Source organism: Mytilus galloprovincialis, chromosome 8, assembly GCF_965363235.1.
Source record: "Mytilus galloprovincialis chromosome 8, xbMytGall1.hap1.1, whole genome shotgun sequence".
NCBI classification, from domain to species: domain Eukaryota; kingdom Metazoa; phylum Mollusca; class Bivalvia; order Mytilida; family Mytilidae; genus Mytilus; species Mytilus galloprovincialis.
The window spans coordinates 50713695-50735189 of NC_134845.1; the positions used below are offsets into that span (position 1 = coordinate 50713695).

Below are 21495 nucleotides of genomic sequence, written 5' to 3' on the forward strand. Positions count from 1 at the left end.
TGCATTTGTTTGCCTCTGTCACAAGTCTGAATGTACAACACCAGAGGCAAATATAAGATGTATTGCAGGACGGAAAAGTGTTAATGTCATACAAAACTGAAACAAAAGATCAATAATGTATAGTACATTTTTACTAGACGGACAATCAGAGTTGGAATTTCACCACACACGGAAACATTATAGTCCATGCAGAATTTTTCAAAATTGTACAACAGTAGTCTAACAATATCATTTAGATTACATAAACCACCAAGTATGAATAAAAGTACAAGTGACAATGACCTTAAAAAAGAAAATGAATGTCTTGCTTATTGTTTTAGTAATATAAAAAGAAGATGTGGTTTGATTGCCAATGAGACAACTGTCCACAAGAGACCAAAAATGACACAGAAATTAACAATATATAATGTCTGTTTCTATTGAGTTTTGGTTTTGTACTAATTTTGCCTTTGATTTATTTCTTGTTATTCAAAAGGTAATCGTAGATTTTACAAATTTAACAAAATTGAGTACATCAATCAGTAAAACAAGGCCAACGACAAAACACATAAAAGCAACTCCAGCTAATCCAATCCTCTCAGAAGATTCCCGTTTATCAGGAGCAGATGTAAGCTTGCGGATGCTTGAAGACAGCTGTGTTTTATTTACTGCTAGTTTCTTTTCAATTATCTGTAGATCTGATTCCAGTTCTATTACCAATTCCTCCCGAGTCAGATTTGGAACTATTTTAGATCCCCAACGTTCAAGTTTCCTCCTATAGTCACATCTACATGGACACATATTTGCTAAAAATATTAAAAAGATGTTCACCAATAACACATTTTATTATTATCTATCGTACATTATTTATATAAACATTGTATTATAGACATTTTACTAACTTGTTATAGATGACAATCCTAATAAATAAAGACTGGAGTAGAGCACTCCTGCCACGTGCTGGATTCAAACTCCAAACATCAGAGTGACAGGCTAGTGAGGCAGTTGTTCGACTACTTAGACCAGTCGGTTATCGAGCCCTTCCATTGTTTTGAAATATATCTAATCGAAAAATTATATCGGTATATATGCAATAATTTACGAAACACAACTATTTATCGGACCGTTCACATGTTATTTACGATATGTGCTACCACGTGTTGTTTAGAAAACTTAAGAGTTTGTTTGGACATGTTAGAGTAATACCGATCAGGAGTTCGTATGTTGTTGTAGCTATGATACCTTTCCCCAAATCGTACACAATACGTGAAAATAATCACATATCTATTAGTACAGTACTCATTAATTTCCATTTGTTTTGACGGATTGCCAACTCGTAATCAATCGCAATTGCGTAAATAATTTTTGGTATCCATATATTACTCAGTGCAACCCTAACAATGTCGAGACATTCCTAACAATCCGTGAAAGGAGAGGCATTTTGGTTTTCAATGTTACTACGATTGTCAATAAATTAATGTTTTCGTTAATAATCAAATACCGTATACCACTTGGTTCCCGCTGTTCTGTAAAGAGCTCAGTCCACTTTCTTACGATTTGTTACGTTTCGTTTACGAATTGTTTACGGATTATTCACAGCTGATTGCTAGTGGTTATTTTACAGTCACAAATTTTATTCGGGTTTTTTTAACTTTACGGATTGTTACGAGTAATTACGGGCACTCGAATGAAGAACGAATATATACCTATACTGTGTTACTTACGGGTTGTTACTAGTAATTGAGGACACTTGACTAGTAGTAGGAATATATACGCATCCTTACTTATTGTTTACGATTTTGGGGAAAGTATCAGAACTGCACAAATATCAGGACTCGTAAATATTCATAACAACACGAATTCTTGTCATCTAAAATACGTTTAGGCTTCGATCAGTATATTGTATATTGAAGGGGGCGCAAGTGGGTCTCATTGGGGTCTAAGCGTGACGCGGTATTGTCGATTTTTTGTAAGCGTGACACGTGAAAGTCAAATTATTGTGCCGTGAAAACGGGAAATGAAGTCTAGCGGGACACGGGAAATTACAAAAAAATGAGAATTGCTTAGGTATATAGTGTAAGCGGGAATCTGTCAAAACAGTAAGCGGGATCCGGGATCATAACCCCCAATGATACCCCCGCACAACTGATCTTTTATCATATCTCATCATTGTAAGTATTTATTTGAATGAAGATGAACCCATCACCCAATAAAACGAATAACATTGACTATCAAGTATAACATTACGATATGTGTTTTCCACCTACTTGCATCTACAAACAGATTAGCTTCCTCTGTTTGCGTCATTCCGGAAATGTAAGTCACATGACACGTGTACAATCCCTCGTCTGTCCATTTAACATGTTCAAAGACCAGACTAGGTGACGTAACGTTCCCGCCTTTCGCATACTGAGAAACTATTACACTGGTACCATATACTGATCGTGTCCAGAATAGTGATGTGATAGCCTGCATGTCTTTAACTTCACACGAAAGGGTAACACTTTTATTTTCTTTAATTTTGTAAGAAATATCTGTAAGACAAAACAAAACAAATTCATGTCAATGTATTAATGTCAATTCAAAAGAACTGTACATGTGAGGTATGTTCTGGTACCACATTCCAGACTCATTACCTAGAACGGAAATTAAACAAACAAAAACCTCCACTACCTGTTTTACCTTTGAAAGAGTGAATAAGTAAATTCGGTTATTTGCCATCTTACATGCTTGACTAGGCTTTTTTTTCCTTTTAAGGTGGTACCTAACACTACAGGGAGATAACTCTGTAAAATCAGCTTAACGTTTTAATGACGTTGTGTTGTTAAGGGAATATTAAGCTTCTCAATGATCAAAATAAGTGTTTGTCAAACTGCTATATAACCAGTGTAATTTTTCTGATAAAACGGTTGCTTCAAATTTTTTAAAATTTTTATATTTTTGTAAAAGGGTCAAAGTAAATACTTTGTCAAAATTTTAAGAAAATTAAACGAGCCAAATTAATTTTAGTTAAAGTGTTGGGTACCACCTTAAGCGCCTCTTAATGTATTATTTATTAACTTATTAGTTCAATAAGTATCAATTAAGACGTTTATGAGCAGCTGTAATGTACACGATAAACATCAGACGACAAGACGGACATACCTACTCCTATAATTTACGCCTTTCAATTCTCTATCTTCTATACAAATAGACTGTTTAAATAATGAATGCTTTTTATCAAAATATACATGTAACTTCATAAACATGTTTAACCCCGCCGCATTTTTGCGCCTGTCCCAAGTCATGAACCTCTGGCCTTTGTTGGTTTTGTATGATTTTTAATTTTAGTTTCTTGTGTATATTTCGGAGTTTAGTATGACGTCCATTATCACTGTACTAGTATACATATTTGTAAAGAGCCAGTTGAAGGACACCTACAGGTGCGGAAGAACTCCCGCTACATGTCTGACCAATTGGTGTCCATCGGCTGTTGTCTGCTCTATGGTCGGATTGTTGTCGCTTTGACACATTCCCCATTTTCTTATTCAATTTTATGTAATGACCACATATCTATTCCACAGCAAGCAATCATTCCAGAACACGTTAACTGAGATAAAAAAAAAATCACTAGAGAGCGAACAATAAGTGAAAATAAAGAAATTTGAAACTGTTATTCCAAACGCTGTTGAAGAAAACCCTAGTTTGAAACATGAATATCGCATAGAATTAAAAATGGTATTCAATAGATATACATGATATGATTAAATATTTAGAGTGTTAATAGACAGTTCAACTTTATATCTTTCATAATTGTATATCAATGCAATTGAAAAAATGAAGATTAATGTTTATTGATGCAACAGATAAGTGAATTAAAAGAGCCATGGCATTTGTTTTTTCCCCACATTTTCCATGCTTTCCAATTATTGATATACATATAACTGTAACTATTTCTTGACAGTTGTTCAATATTTTGTTGTATTAAATTTGTTTGTTAGGAATCTGTTATTTCTATTCACCTTTTTACCTTAAAGAAAACGTGTGTTTACAGTCTATCATCACGGTTTCCCATCGCACTTACACGGTGCATTGGCCGAAGTTATAACGAGAGGTCACTGAATACAAGACAATATTGCAATTTAGTGTGTGGAAAGTAAATAATTCAATATCGGTACATTTATGAAGATTTTGTTAATATAAAGGATTTTTTTTCTTTCTAACTCATTGATAGTATTCTGTTCCAATTAAATTCTTTTGGAAAACATAGAACTGCAAATGCAGAAAACCCGTCATGTATATGGGTTATGATCAGATATGCCTACCACATTGATGCAATTGTTGTATTGCATAATGTTGAGATCATGTGCATCGTACGAATCGTTTTTATTACAGTCTTCAAGATTATGAAATAACTATACTATATCTGAAATACCCTCCACTTGCTGGCATACAACTGGGAATGATTTATGACAGGGGTTATCATTCCATCCTCCCAAATGAGCTTCCACACACATTGGTTCATCACCACCATTTGGTTCTCCTGTTAGTAAAAAAAGAAGTGTGAAAGATACCAGAGGGACATTCAATTTCTTTTTTTCTTATTTATCTTTTTGGTGTTCAAACTACAGTGGTACTTTCATTTTTACAATACATAAGTGAATGACATGATATTTATGGCATTGTTATACTATTGATATTTTACGAATAAGACATAGTAAATTTTTACAAGAAAATGATGTGAATAATCAATATATGATACATCTTTGGAATACATTAAATATATATGATCATATCAGAAATAAATTGAATTAAATAAATTCCATCAATTCCTTCTCCCCCGCCCCCTAAACTTCCATTCTGTCGACAAATGACTCGTGTTTGTCTTTAGAAAGATATAAATATTCTAATATCTGCAGACGTCTTTTAAAATTTTTAAGAAAAGCTTGCAGAGATATTATCAGTCTGTCTCATTGTGTGTTTTTTTACATAATTTATGTTATATACTTTGCCTATAAAATACAATTATTTAAAACTAAGTTATCAGAGTTCAATACACTAGAAATAACACTGTCAAAAATATTTTTACTCCAAAAACTAAATACCACCAATTAGAAAATTCTCTCCAAAATTGTTTTATTTCTGTACATTCAAAAACAAAATATCCTTTATAGTTTCTCTATTTCTTTACAACTGGCACATTCATTAGTTAAGAAAAGTTTCAAACTCTTTCAAACTCATTAATCGAAAATAAACTGACAACGCCATATTTAAAAAAGGAAAACCGACCAACAATAATGCACAAAACAACATAAACTAGAGGCTCTTTGTGCATATTCAACAAAAGACACAGATGGATTAATGACAAAATTGTGTTTTGGTGATGGGGATGTGTATGTAGATCTTACTTTACTGAACATTCTTGCTACTTACAATTATCTTCATCTTAAATGAACTTGGCCCATTAGTTACAGAGGAAAATATTTTGTTAAAAATTTACAAAAATTAACAAAATTTATGAAAATTGTTAAAAATTGACTGTAAAGGGCTGTAACTCCTTAAGGGATCAACTGACCATTTTTGTCATATTGATTTATTTGTAGATCTAACTTTGCTGAACATTATTGCGGTTTACAGTTTATCTCTATCTACAATAATATTCAAGATAATAACCAAAAACACCTTGTCAGATTTTCTCTAAATGCTTCGGTTTCAGAGTTATAAGCCAAAATCTATATTTTACCCCCTATGTTCTATTTTTAGCCATGGCGGCCATCTTGGTTGATTGGCCGAGTCATGCCACACATTTTTTAAACTAGATACCCCAATGAGGATTGTGGCCAAGTATGGTTTAATTTGGCCTAGTAGTTTCAGAGGAGAAGATTTTTGTAAAAGATTACAAAAATTTACGAAAAATAGGTAAAAAATGTATACAAAGGGCAATAATTCCTTAAGGGGTCAACTGACCGTTTTGGTTATGTTGACTTATTTGTAGATCTTACTTTCATGATCATTATAGCTGTTTACAGCTTATCTCTATCTATTATTATATTCAACATATTAACAAAAAACTACAAAATTTCCTTAAAATTGCCAATTCAGGGACAGCAACCCAACAACCGATTGTCCAATTTGTCTGAAAATTTCAGGGCAGCTAGATTTTGACTTGATAAACAATTAAACCCCAGTCTGATATGCTTTAAATGCTTCGGTTTCAGAGTTATAAGCCAAAATCTACATTTTACCCCTATGTTCTATTTTTAGCCCTGGCGGCCATCTTGGTTGGTTGGCCGGGTCACGCCACACATCTTTTAAACTAGATACCCAAATGATGATTGTGGCCTAGTTTGGTTAAATTTTGCCCAGTAGCTTCAGAGGAGATTTTTGTAAAAGTTAATGACGACGGACGACGACGACGGGCGACGGACGCCAAGTGATGAGAAAAGCTCACTAGGCCTTTTAGGCCAGGTGAGCTAAATATTAAAGACAACACGAACTTTATCAAAAACAAGGGGTGATCTTAAGTACTTCGAAGGATAAGCAGATATTACTCCACATGTAGCACATCGTCGTGTTCCTCATGTCAGTACATTAAACTAATCATAGGTACCATGACTATTTTTTATTTACGCAAGACGTGCGTTTTGTCTAATAAAGACTCATCAATGAAGCTCGAATCCAAAATAAATAAAAAAGCCAAAGGAAGTACGAAGTTGAAGAGCATTGAGGACCAAAAACCCTAAAAAAAATATTGCCAAACACAGCTGAGGTAATCTTTTCCTATAACAAACCCGTTAATAATTTTTATTCGGTAGGTTACATTGAATTTCATGAAAAGGGGGCTGGGGTGTGATTAGGACATAAGGAACATATTCGCTATCATTTGTGAAACGGATATTCCATTCTAATTCGTTAGAAAAAAACATTTTTATCATAAGTACTTAAGTTTAAGTTGGGAATTAAATAAATGTAAGGATTGCTGATTGATTGCGTAACAACCCCGTAAAACATTTCAGACATGTTCAAGAAGAGATTAAATTGAAAAAACATCAGACCACTCAGTAAGTTTTTCAAGGGTTCTTAATGTGCAGAGAACGAGGCACTGTCATTACACGAGGCATTGTATTGTACATCACCATTCTTAACGTACGTGATGGCGTACTTGTACATCGCGCACAGTCAAACTCAGCTCAGGTAAGATTTTTCAAAGCCGTTCACAAGAAGACCAAGAGTAACCATACTTCTACTGCATGTAACCATGGCAGGATGGGGTTAAATTGACCACAACTAAAGATGTACATATCTAAAAACCAAAAAAATCATACGCATATGCGTAGCTTTCTAAATTTTCTCTTTTTTTATGTTAAAATCGTATCTGCAATTTAAGATATATGAATGTTTCAAAATTTTGTACGCACAATACAAGTTAAAGTAGTTCTTTGGCATTAATTTAGCACAAGAAAAGATAACTTTTGAAATTACGATTTTTGTATTCGAGAGTCTATAATGCTTCAATTTTGTCGACTGGCATACGCAAATTAAATCCTTGTATCTATAATCATGGAAATAATGAAATGTTGACCCTGCTTTTAAAATCATGTACAGTGTATTTCCATGTTCAACATGTTCAACTAGTTAAGTCTTTCCACATTGTGCGCCTCAACCATGACAGGACATATTGATACTGTTTTGTTCATTGCTGTTTGTGCTTGTTGTGCATATATTTTCCTCTTATCAAAGTCGAATTGTTAAGTTAACATGGTCTACGGTACATACTGTCTAATAATTTCACTTATAGCCCTTTGATCGCCTCTAAAACACCATAAGCAAGTCCAGAAGAAACAGTTTCCTGCAGTTGTAGTGTTTGTCCTTCGAAATTGACCGTTTCAGAATCATAGTTAGACTTATTGTTCGTACACAAGAATAAACATAAAGTTACGTCATTGGTCGAATTTCATTTTTTTTGAAAATTTCTAAACCAATGACAACGTTTTGGTGTACGCTTTTAAAACATTTTTTATCTTATACATAATGAAACGGGGAATTATCTCACCTTGTCTCCAACTTGTATAACCGGTATCAATAAGCTTTGTACCGTCCTCCCATGTATATTCATTGTTTTCGTTTGTATTTGATAAGCCAATCCACATTCTCTTTAAGCTACAGTAGACAATTTCACATACTATGTCAGCGTATGGAATAACAAAATAGAAACGTAAAATTTTTATTCTCGTTTTGCAATCTTGCAACATTGTAACTAATTAAATCTATCAAAAGTTGTTTAATATCGGTGTGTATAGATATAAGAAGTCAACTCTTAATCCAAGTCCTAATTTGTAAACTAAACCATTATAAGTCAAAGTACGGTTATCAACACGGAGTCTAGGCTCACACCAAACAGCAAAATATAAGGAGCCCCACAAATAATGACCAGTATGAAACCTTTAAAAAGGGAAAACCAGCGATCTTATCTATATAAAAAAACGGGAAACGAGAACGTTTATGAACTACATCAACAAACGACCAACACTGAACGTCAGGTTCATGACTTAGGACAAGTACAAACAAATGCAACGGATTTTAAATGTCTTAATAGGTACCAACCTCCACTCTTATCTGAAACAATAGTGTAACATCACAGCATAGAAATAATCCCTGTAAAATATCACTTGCCTACTTTTTATTGTAAATTCACATGAGAAAACAAAGTGCCAACCAAACGTAAGGGTGAAAACCTTTTAAACAGTTAACATATTTAATACTCCGATGTTCTTGTTGGGACTTATATTCTTTGTTTTTCTGGCTGTTTATATTACGAATTTTCGATTGTCATGGGACCGTATTCATTTTTATTTTTTTTATTTTCAAATCCTTAGAGTATAACGTCGGAGTTTTATATGAATGTATTGATGCTTCTTTAAGTGTTTTAAAGGTCCTTCAACACTGAAAGCAAACTGAAACGATATGGCAAGTTCTCAACCGTCTACATAATTTTTTAGGAGAGGAAAAGCGCCTTTAAACATGTTTAACCCTGCCAAATTCTTTATGTGCATGCCCGAAGTCAGACACCTGCAGTTCATATGTATTTCTTTTTTTTTATACAAATAAGGCCGTTAGTTTTCTCGTTTGAATTGTTTTACATTGTCATATCGGGGCCTTTTATACATGTTATAGCTGTCTGTGCGGTATGGGCTTTGCTCATTGTTGAAGGTCGTACGGTCACCTATTGATTTTAATGTCTGTGTCGTGTTGGTCTCTTGTGGACAGTTGTCTCATTGGCACATCTTCTTTTATATATTCAGTGATTGTAGTTGGTTTGTTATTTTTTTTTCGATTTTTTTCTTATATATTCAACCGGTGTTTAACTGTATTGTTTTTGTTTTATTGTTGCAATGCTGTGTAGTGGCTTTTCATTTCTCATGTTCATCTCATTTGAATTTTGGTGGATATTTGTCTCATTGCAATCATACCACAACTCTTTATTCTATATGAGAGAAATGAGGAACTACATGAATTATCATTGATATTGTTATATCTATAGATTAACTGTTTTTTTGATTTTTTTTAAATAATAAGACTTTTTTACCTCGGGCATAGATTACCTTAGCTGTATTTGGCAACACTTTAAGGAATTTTGGATCTCAAAGCTCTTCAACTTTGTACTTTATTTGGCTTTTTTATTTTTTTGGGGATTCGAGCGTCACTGATGAGTCTTTTGTAGACGAAACGAGAGTCTGGCGTATATACAAAATGTAGTCCTGGTATCTATGATGAGTGTATTTACTTATCACATACATTTTTTACGTTAATCCAATTTCCGTGTTCATAGAAACGTTTTATGTAAAAACAAGTAGAGCTAGTTTAGTTTTTTTTTAAAATATAAACCCAATAAAACAATAATGCGAATCTACCCAGGTGTAAAAAAAAACTTGATCAATGAAATAAAATTAAAAGTTTTAATTAATTTAAAAATATCATGAATTGAACGCAAGAAAAATTCGTTAAAAATAATCTTTATTAATTGTCTTCTCAAAGTAATAAAATCGACGAAATCAAATTTTACAGTTAGAGGTTTTGCCATAACAGGTACATGTCGCCTTACGTCTCCAAAAAAAGAGGAGACATATTTAAATCCAAGTTTCAGTTTGGGATTCGACAGAAATAAAGCATGATAAAACGGACCAATACAGGTGCACAGTGTAATGTCAAATAGAACATCAGCATGATCAGTGCAAGATTAATTGAACTAAGTTAGGTGATAAGTCGAACTAAGTGAAATAACAATCCAAGAAAGAAGAGTACGGTAAAAGAACATACTCGTAATTAACTCTTACACATCCTATTAAATGATTTGAACCGCAACAAAAATTGGCACTTGCATTAAAGACTATTTGGTTTCATTAGAGAGGTGGTTTGCATTTAAAATAACATCATCTCGTGGTTTATTCCAGTTTATTGTAGTTTTTTGTGTTGCTCTAGACAAAACAAACCATTTTGTTTTGATATATGATCTTAGTCTTGTTGAATAGTCAAATAGTTGCAATTTTTATAAATAAAACAAAAAGTATGTTAGTATAACCGAATTAAGTGAGCTATATCATGTATATTGTACCTTAAATGATATAAGCTAATGTATAATAATACCTCCAAAGCTGTAATAGCTCAATTGCAGTAGAATTTTCTTCGGCAGTCATCGGCATAATAAGTAAACCATTTACATTATTGCACAACTGTACACCATTTGTATGTGATGAGCTTCTCATAAGGCGATAGCATCTACCTCTTCGTAGTTCCCATCCAAGTTCACAATCTAGTGAACCTACATTTCAAAGCAAAAATTTTAACTCGATTTACCTTATGACAGTTTGTCTTCAGGCGAATCATCATCAAGTGCTGTCTTCCAAATTCATACTCTGTTCACAGTTTTTACGATTTTGTATCTGGTTTCACCTTAGATTTATATTGTTAAAACTCAACAAAGTTACAAGGTTTCTAACCTATTTTAGGGAGACGCCCATATCGTATGAATAAAACTTGCAACTGACGCTCGAATTAAAACTGCTTTGAGGTCAAATGAAATATAAACTTGAAGTTTGTCTTCAAGATCAGTCTTACTTTTTGGAGAATCTTTTTCAAATGGTTGAAAATCTGCATTATGCATTGATGCACACCGTTGGCAATATAATTAAATAGTATGCATCTGTTAAGCGAAAGATTAAGCTAGCTATCAAACTGAGTTTAATCCATCATTTACTACATAAGAAAATGTATATACCAAGTTAGGAATATGTCGGTGGTTCTCCATTCTTTTAATTTGTTTGAGTCTTTGATTTTGCCGTTTGATAATATTGACTTTCCATTTTGAAATTTCCTCGGAGTTTGGTGTTTTTGTTATTTTATTTTTTATATTTCACCTTCAGCTTCATAAAGGTATTTTTTTTATATTTTTCTCTAAAGCATATACATTTTGAATGGATAAAAAGTAAAAAAAAAAGTACCGTAAAACGGAAAGCCTTTTATCAAATTGATGGCAACATCTAAGGCTCAAAACTGAAATAGCTGTGATATTTCTGACTTGGTTCAGGCATCACTTTATGTTTTGTGAAATAAAAAATGAATCTACTTAGTTTAATAGATAACTAAACTCTCACTAGTATGACAGTTACAGAGATCTATCTATGAATGTTGGATGAATTCCTTCAAATACCTGAATGGTTTTATAAGGAAGATACAATTATTCAAAAGTTGTGGTAAGAGTGGTTATTTTATTCAATTTTTATATTATCAAGTACTTATTACATACTCTTTTGAACATACATGTGTATAACTAATACAATACAATAGTTTATATACGAATACGACAATAGTTATCCATTCGTTTGATGAATTTGATCTTTAGATTTTTCATTTGATTAGGGACTTCCCGATTTGAATTTCCCTCGGAGTTTTTACCTTTTTACTCACTTTTTTATAAACATTATAAACTTACCGATACACAGAAATTTGTTGAGAATTAAAACTGTCTGGAAAATTACGATCCAAAGGAAGAACTTTATCATTCTCTTTTAAATCATATTCCTCATTCGTTTTCTAATACGCTATCACTACGTTCACCTTTATTAAACACAAAACTAGTAGTTACATTGTACAAGCTTATCGTCGATTACGTGTTATTGATCATTCATTTCACTTCAAACCCATACTAATTTGCATACTTATTCCTTTTACGCAATACCAGTTATAATAGTTAATTCATAAATTTATTTTTGTTATGCTTCTACTTTGGATACACCAAAACGACATTAAACAATGTTTATGAAATAAGGTACTTTGGAAACAAGTTTTAATATAGCATACTTCAATTCCGTATAATCCTTGTGTATTCTATTGCTCTGAATTATTAATTCAAATTAGTTTGAAATAAGAGTTTCTAATTTTTACTCTTGATACCATCAATTCACAATAATTCTTTTTCAAGATTTTTAAAACATGTATTTGTCATATGATATGATGGACATTGAACAAACACAAATTGTTAAGCAACAAAGATATTTCGATGTTTGTTATTCACGTCTTTCAATATGTAAATCCCTTCATAGGAATTGTCACGTTATCTGGCTACCGAATCATATCATGCTTTTTTGTTTGACTATGAATTTTCCTACAATTTAATTTTAAATTGCAAATTCTAATTGATAAACTACAACTACCTATATTAAACGTCATTGCTTGTTATGTGCAGATTAAAAATATATTATTCAAAGATAAGTAAATCGATACAAGACGTTTGTTGTGTCATGTTTACTATTGTTTGTCTGTTCGTCTTTTTCCTTTTTAGCTATGGCGTTGTCAGTTTATTTTCAATTTATGAGTTTGACTCTTTGGCATCGTTTTTGAAGATGTGATATGATTTTCAATGGGACAACCCTCAACAGGAGACCACTCCACACAGCAATTTACAACATGTGTCTTTTAACTCGCAGTGTATACTGTTTCTGTTCATAAACAATCCAGGCTATCAAACACTCGACTATGAGCGTTCCTGGTTAGACTAAATAGCTTCGGACACATGAAATAAGTAACGTGTTGTTTCCTTTCTTTTACAGACATGGACCCGATACCTATACTGGTAAACAACCACATGCATCACATGTAAAAGTCCCCGTTGGTATCATCATTTTTTTGGGTTTTTTTTTTGCAAATGAGCGTGGTCTTTATGTCATTTTGTGCTTCTTTGTAACATATTTGTTTGTTTTTATAGTGATTAAGATTATGACACAGTGTTGAATGCTGTGCCCTTGTTTTTGACATTTTTGCCTATTGTTTTTGTTTTTTCTGTTTAAACATCAATGTCAATGTAATATAATTCGATGCGACTGTCGTATACGTGATAGGTTTAGCTACCTTAAAAACCAGGTTTAATCCATCATTTTCTACATAAGAAAATACCTATACCACGTCCGGTATATAAAAGCTGTTATCCGTTCGTTTGATGGCATTAGCCTGTGATTTTGCCATTTGATAAGGGACTTTCCTTTTTAAAATTTCTTCGGAGTTCAGTATTTTTTTGTTATTTTACTTTTTCAGTAGTCAATACTTCGGTACTGCTATGATAAATTACAATCTTTTATAAATATATCCTATTCTAACATGCTGTCCTTCAAACGTTTTGAGTACACACCTGTGGTAAAATATTAATATATTGCCAGGGCTGTGCCGATCGTACTCCCACGTCATATGCTTTTTTATGAATGAGGATACCGAGGTCATAGAACAATGACGTTGAATATGAGCATTTTATGGGAAAATACACGTTTGTGAAACAGAAAATCATCACAACAAGGAAACGTAAACAAACGATGATTAAATGTGGTATAATGTATAGATGTGGACATATATATGAAAATTATCATTTAAGTTCATCCAAAACTATCTAAATACTTCATTGTAAATAGTTTAAGCATGTCAATAATTCAGTTTGATCCGTGGTTTTTTATCCAATTTAAAAGTGCGTTTATTTATGGTAACAGCAAACAATTGCCACCACCTTGAACGCTTAGATCCAAAAGAATTGCCGTATTTGACCTATTAGACTCGAAATAATTTCAAAAATGTATAATTAAGAAATAATTCATCGGGGCTTGAATATATCGTGATTTTACACGGACCAACCCGTGGTAAAATCACGATATAGTCAAGCTCCCATGAATAATTTTTTAATTATACATTTTGAAATTGTAAGGATACTCAGGTTTAAACCTCTCTAAGGCTAAAGTAATCGTAGACAGATTTTGGTCTTTTTTAATCTGTTTTGTTTTCATACATTTGTGCAATTGTTTTGGTTCTAATTCATCCCCAACTTTCAGATATTCTGCTCGGGGCGTTTCTACTGAATGTAAATATAGAAATGCGCCTCTGATGCATACAACAATTTAACGTGTTGTTTTCATTTTGTAATGACCTTATATAATTATATTAAAGTTTAGTTTTTATGATCGTATAATTTGGGAATACAAAGAAAGATTTGTTCCTTAAGTTTTATTGATCTGTATTCCACGCTTCTAAAATATCTCATAAAAGTCTTTAAATGCAAATCTATTTTATACATTTAATATCTTATTCTAATCATTGTTCTTTAATAGAGTTGTCTCATTTCATTTTCGAACAAATCATATTGCTATGACAAAATTATAATACGAAATAATAGCACTCATCTTTAAAAAATAAACATAACGAAATTCAAGTACTAAATTAATTAGGTCAAACAGCTTGAGTGAGAAGTGTACGTAATTACTGCCACATTAAAATATAAACCAATTAAACATATAAAAATTATTTTGGTTCTAATACGAAGTGATATGATCAATATTTGTTTAATTATTTTAAATCGATGTTAATGTTTAATATTATATCTCTCAATTAAGTCTAAAGCGCAAACTTGAAAAGAAATTGAAGCCACTTTAAGACCATGTGACGCATAATGTATTGTATGCGTGTTTTTGTTCGAAATGCAAAACTATATTATCACATTTAAAAAAAATATTATCCGGTTGTTTTAAATTTTACTATTGTGAGCTCTTAGTACTGCTCACATTATCTTACATGTAGATAAATTTCAGTTATCATGTTGAATAGCTAGTTCTACGAATTACTTTATCTATAATTGAATACTAGTACAAATCAGTCATATACTATATTCTTCTCAAGTATATATTATTGTACTGTGACATATTAAATAAACAAATAGACATAACTAATAAAATATTGACAATAGTAATTAATACCTTACATGTATTTCAAACGATTCTATTGGGTAACATCTTTTCACGTGACATGGAATAACTCAGTTTATTTTCATTGAATTCCAAGGAAGGACGAATAACCCTGAAAATGTAAACCAGCGTTGAATTACCCTATTATTCACCGACGAATAACTTTTTTAGTTTCTTAATTTCAAACGAGTTATGTCCCATGAAATGACGTCACAAACGTAAAAATCAAAAAGGCAACGTGCACGTTACAGAAAGTTCTTCCAGAGACGAAGAAATGTGGCTGTGAAATCTAGTGCCGATGATGTCTCTTGTAAACAGTCCTTTTTAGGGCCATCAATATTTTATAAAAATATTTTACCTGTGTTGTGCATACGAGAAATTGTAAGCCATACATGTATTTTCAAACGTCAACTTCTGACTTGTGTTTGTTACTAAAGCATGTAAAGTGTATAGCAATGTAACTATTTCACAATGATTAAAATGACCCTTCCACTGTTCGTTCGGTATTATAAAACAATTGGGGCTCCATAGAAGCGATAAATGAGGGGGGATAGGAGGGGTCATGATCCCGAAATCCCGGGCTTAAAAACACGAAATCCCGAGGTCCCGAATTTAAATAAATAAAAATCCCGGATCCCGAAATTCGAAAAAAAGAATTCCCGGATCCCGAAGGGGTAAATCCCGAAATCCCGAGCTTAAAAACACCCGATCCCGGAGTCCCGATAAAGGTCCTATCCCCCCTCATAAATATCCTAAATTACCAACTCTTAACAGTTATTTTAATAAGCACTCGTTGAAATGCCATTCTCGTGTTGACAATTTTAGATATTCACCTTTTCGACCCATTATTGTATATTGATCACCACCTTTAACTGTTCAAGTTCATTAAATGTTATTTACTCTTTTTGTTCAGATCATTCACTTGAATGCATTAAATAAATAAATATGATTATCAATGAAAAACATACAATCTATCCTATTTAATCAAATACAAATAGTTTGTTGATTTTGACTGTCTTCGATTTTGTTTAGATTTCAATGTTAATGATACTTAAAATTTACCCTAGTTTCAAGACAATAATTGATTCTTTTGTTTTATTCTACATTATATCAAAACAAAATGATTTGGTGATCGAAACAAAACAGTCTGCCTTTTAGTATGTAGACCAAGTACGTAAAACACATAATAACAAATGCACAATTTCCTATTTTAAATTAAATAAGAAATAGGAAAAACACAAAAAAAATAATCTAAGATCAGAAGCAAAAGGTTTTTGATTATTTAATAAATTTACTTTATAGTGTACCAAACATGTATTATTTTTTAAGAAAAAGTGAAAGATATTTTCGAGGTTTGTTTATAAATCATGCCACTAAGCTAATCAATAATAATGCAACGAGTAATTTCACATCTTGCAATGCAATATTGTATAACATTTGTTCTATCATTTAATATAATTATATTTTCGGGGAACATCCTTTTTTAAAATGGTACAACAGAGTCGAAAAATCAATTGCAAGAATTAGTCCTAAAACTATAATAATCAGAGCGGCACCAACCACCCCAATTGTCTGTGAGGATTTACGATTGTCTACAGTTGATATATGTTTGCCTTTTTCCAACGATAACTTGCTTTTCTCAACCAATAGATCTACTTTGATTTTCTGAATAACTGGTTGTAAGTCTTTTAACAATTCATTTAGTGTTTTATTTGGAGCAATTTTTGAAGCCCAATATTCTAGCTTTCTTCTGTATGCACACTGGCATGGAAACATCGCAGTTGCTGAAAGTAAATCAGTATTATATCATATATCATGTGTTCTAAAGGAACTTCACTTTACAGTACAGTGATAGTATCAGTTTTAATTTGTAACCCGGATTTGTTTTTTTTTCTCAAGCGATTGATGAATTTTCAACAGCGTTATACTACTGTTGCCTTTATTTAAGTTGTTTCTGATTTTACATGAAGTTGAAATATCTTTTCTAGCAATGGTTTTATCACAATGCTTCAATTAAAATCAATGTTACCATGGTAGAAAAATGATCTCCAAAATAACCAACCAATTTTAAAACAAATTTTAAACGTGTAACACAATTGTTTGAAAAGTCATTGACCATATTCACAATTTTGTAATCTGAACCAGCATATTGCTATATTGTCATTTTGATTTCAATTATATATATGCATATAGCAACCGTAATATGGTGCACACAATCGGCGTCTACGATCCACGTCATTTCAAGTCTAACTTCTATATACAATGAAACTTCTGTATTTAGTGGTTACACTTTACACTAAAGACCTGAAAGTGGACCTGAAAAGACCTGACTAGACTTCAAGATATACAACTTGGTTTATTCAAAATAAGATTCCTTTTTAAATTTCAAATTTTATTAATTGTTATTTGTTGAGATCCGCATTAAACATGTTAAAGGTCTTTAGTGTAACCCAATTTTTAGTAAAATAAATTATATATATATATATATAAATATAATGTATGCATGTTATGTCCTGGATAAAAATGTCTACAAACTGAGATAATTGTACATTATAATTTTTAAACAAACCAATATCTTTAAATATACTAAACCTATTACATTTATGCAATAACATTGAGTGTGGATGACACGTTATTCCTATAGATGAACGATTCACATTGAATAATAAAAACAATAAAACCAAATGCCTATGGTTCTATTGTTTTATAAACGTTCAACATTTTATGTCATCATGTCCATTAAAGACAATAAGTGATAGATATATTATACTTGGATTTCACTTACAGAGCGTTTCTGATGAAGGTAATCAAAGAAATCCGCTACCAAGGCATGCAGTTTATATTTGTTGTTTTTATTTGTCCCGATAAACCAATATCAAATCAATATGCATATTGAATTTTTAATTTCGACGCAAGAACGTACGAAATGTGCAATGGTTTACTGTTGTCCGTCCGCTATGATATATCTGTTTATTATCCTATGCATCTTTTGAATAAGAACGTGACACTTGTTAAGCATATTTATATAGGTGGATAAAAAAGTCCATATAGCATAGATCATTGTTGAAAAACACATTTTAAACAAAGCGAACAAACAATCAAATATGAAATACGACAACAAACGAAAACAGGCTTCTCGCTTTAGACAAGCACATACGGCACATGCTTTCGTCCACCCCAATACTCCTCCCTTTTCCACTATCTCTATTCATGGGATGTGGTGCACAAAAGCATGTGCCGTAAACGCTTTCTCTTGCTTTTTATTCTTTAAATGATTTTGAAAGTCCCCAATCTCGTACAATCATTAGTTTGATGTTTGTTAGTTTCTGTTACAATATTTATCGAAAGTATATTTTGTGTGGAATATTTTTTGTTTTTTTTGTTTATTAAAAACTAATTCGAATCATAATTAACATTCTTAACTACATACATGTGTTTAACCTAACATGGACGTCATCGGTTTCAATCCTTCCGTCAATCTTCTGCACATGGCATGTATAAATTCCTTCATCTGTCCATTTGATGTTGGCAAAAAATAGATTGGGTGACAGACGGTCTCCTCCTTCTGCATATTCAGACACCATAACACTGGTATTATCAACTGATCTTGTCCAGAACAATGTAGATGTCGTATTCATATGATGTATGACACAAATCAATAACACGCTTTCGTTTTCATTGACTTGGATCTCTGTATCTCTTGAAAGAACCTCTGTAATAAATCGAAGTGTCATGCTAGATAAAAATATAATTTATTCTAAATTTTTCAAATGGAACTCTTTTTACTTTTCTCTTTTTTTTCCTTTTGAATCATGCAAAAGAATTACTAACGTTTTACTGGACACCCTTTTATTTTGACCATATTTTGATTTGTTCAAATAAATACCTGTTTATCAGTTGTATTACTGAAACGAACTTATCATAGATACCAGGACTAAATTTGTATATACGCCAGACGCGTGTTTCGTCTACAAAAGACTCATTAGTCACGCTCGAATCCAAAAAAGTTAAAGAGGTCAAATAAAGTACGAAGTTGAAAATCATTGAGGACCAAAATTCCTAAAAGTTTTGCCAAATTCAGCTCAAGTAATCTATATTTAAAGCTTTCCTTTTCCGTCTCTTAAATTCAAGTTTTAAGACTTGTACCTTTTCAATTATTCATAATTTATGATTGATGTATTTGTGTTATAATTAAGTTATATATTCGGTAGTTTTGCTATTTAACTTTCGTACTTTTTATGTGCATTTAGTTGTAACTCAAAGAGCGCCAAATCAAAGCTCATCACAGAGGGGAGGAGGATGTACATGTATGGGGCTTAGAATAATACCCGCCTGTAATAGTTGATGTGAATAGACAACTTTCGAGTTCGATGCAATTCCGTCAAACACTTTGGTTTAAGTGAACATCACAATGCACTCGTGTGTTTAGGGGCATCGTCGCTTCCGTTCCCATGTTAAGTGATTGCTTGGAAAATTATGATGCTATATTGGTAGAATTCGTCGGCAAATTGAATTCGTATAATTGACAATCAGCACTGTTGACGTTACATAATTGTGATTAAGTGCCCACAGAAAATACGATACTTCTAGTTTATCCTGCACAATGAAGATCACTAAGACGCTAGGTTAATGTTGAAAAAGCAGGGATACATGAGATCTCATCTATCTGATAAATGATGTCATAAAGGCGTGCATAATTGATAATTTTTCCCCAGTGAAGGACAAACTCGAAAGTGGTCTATAAATTCCCATGTACAATACAGAAGGAACTGATATCGGTAATACCAACTTTAACAAAAAGGGCCATGTCTAATTAATGTAACTGTTTGAAAATTGTTTAACCTTCAGTAATCTTAAACACAAAGGAATCTTAATATCTATTTATGTTCTTCCACAAACAATACATGATACTCTTTTCAAGTGGATGTTTCTGTAAGGAGTCTAGAATATGACAGCGGTTTTCAAGTCCTTACGTTGGCTTGAAGTATAGAGTTTAATTGTAAGGTTCCGTTATACCCCCAAACACACACACACATATAAGTTATATTTGTGAATATATTTAGTTTTTTCTATATCCTAGTCCAGCTATGTCTCAAAGTTTTTTAGGTGCACAAGTTTGCTCGTATATACCCTCTGATTACATGAATAAAACTAGAGGCTCTAAACAGCCTGTGTCACTGACTTAGGTATATGTACATCTTCGACCATGGCTACTCCCCCTCTTTGTGGACTTAAATATAATTCATGACAGGATTATTCTATTGATTGGTTTAGTCTTTCAGATAAATTCTACTTATTTAAGTTTCTATCTGTCTAATATATTTTTTGAGATAGTAGGTAACAACGCTAAAAATAAAAAAATAAAAACTCGTTATTTAAGACATAAAGAGAACCACTCCAATAAGTGGTCATTCGACAAAGTGAATTATTAAATTATGTGTAGATCATGTCAAGCTGATAATTTTGGCTTATTTAAGTTGCTATTTATCTATTATAGTTTTTCAGATATAAGGCAAACTTGCAGGAATAACAAAAAAAAAACACAACACAAAGATTGGTAAAAATATTTATTAAAGGGCAATAAATTAAATAAGAGGTCATCAAGAGATTTTAAAAATGTTCACTAATTTGTAGAACTTATCTTGCTGAACCTTTTTGCTATGAAAAGTTTCTCTCTTTTTTTTTATAATTTCCAAGATAATTGGGGAAAAAATTAAAAGAAAGTCCAATTCGTCATTTAAGGGCAATAACTTCTATAAGGAGAGCCATGGTGTAGTGGTTAGAGCCTGGAACCACAAACACAAGCACAAACACAAAAGCTCCTCAACCGATCACCGTACCGAGGAGAATTTTCGGCTATCCCTTGACACCATTTGCGAGTATGGTCTTGAAAACAATGATAGTATGTCGTAAGGGGACGACAAATGGCTGACCCATGATCTTTGTTAGCAGGCAGGGTCATCGGACACATTATCAAAACTAGATTTCCGCATAATGAATGTGGCACAGTTTTGTAAAATTTGGAACAGTATATTAGAAGAAGAACATTTTTTGTAATAATTACAAGTAATGATGACGGACGATGGAGGCCAAATGATGAGAAAAACTCGCATGGCCCTGCGGGACAATTGACCTACAATTTTATCCATTATCTTTTTTTGTTGTTGAGTGAAACAATTATGCATAAAAACAGATTCTAAAAACATGTTATACACTACAGAGTGTACACAAACCTTTTACATAGTACAATATCGTCACTTTTAAT

At 32.2% G+C, this 21495-nt stretch overlaps 1 protein-coding gene across 1 annotated transcript; it reads right to left on the reverse strand.

The window, feature by feature from the left end:
- Positions 1–13: 13 nt before the first annotated feature.
- LOC143042150 (uncharacterized) lies at positions 14–12083 on the reverse strand. The gene is made up of 6 exons (XM_076214410.1): positions 11948–12083; positions 10603–10777; positions 8012–8118; positions 4394–4501; positions 2247–2513; positions 14–785 (listed from the first exon to the last, which is right to left on the reverse strand). The coding sequence occupies exons 1-6, from the start codon at positions 12015–12017 to the stop codon at positions 469–471; spliced, it is 1044 nt and encodes a 347-aa protein (XP_076070525.1). The 5' UTR covers positions 12018–12083; the 3' UTR covers positions 14–468.
- Between the last annotated feature and the right edge of the window lie 9412 nt (positions 12084–21495).

Excerpts from the sequence above, each read along its gene's own strand:
- LOC143042150 (XM_076214410.1), bottom strand. The coding sequence starts at position 12,017 with ATGATAAAGTTCTTCCTTTGGATCGTAATTTTCCAGACAGTTTTAATT. Across the intron at positions 8,119-10,602 it reads GAGCTATTACAGCTTTGGAG|CTTAAAGAGAATGTGGATTG; the intron begins GTATTATTATAC and ends TGTCTACTGTAG. Across the intron at positions 786-2,246 it reads TAATCTGTTTGTAGATGCAA|CAAATATGTGTCCATGTAGA; the intron begins GTAGGTGGAAAA and ends TAATATTTTTAG.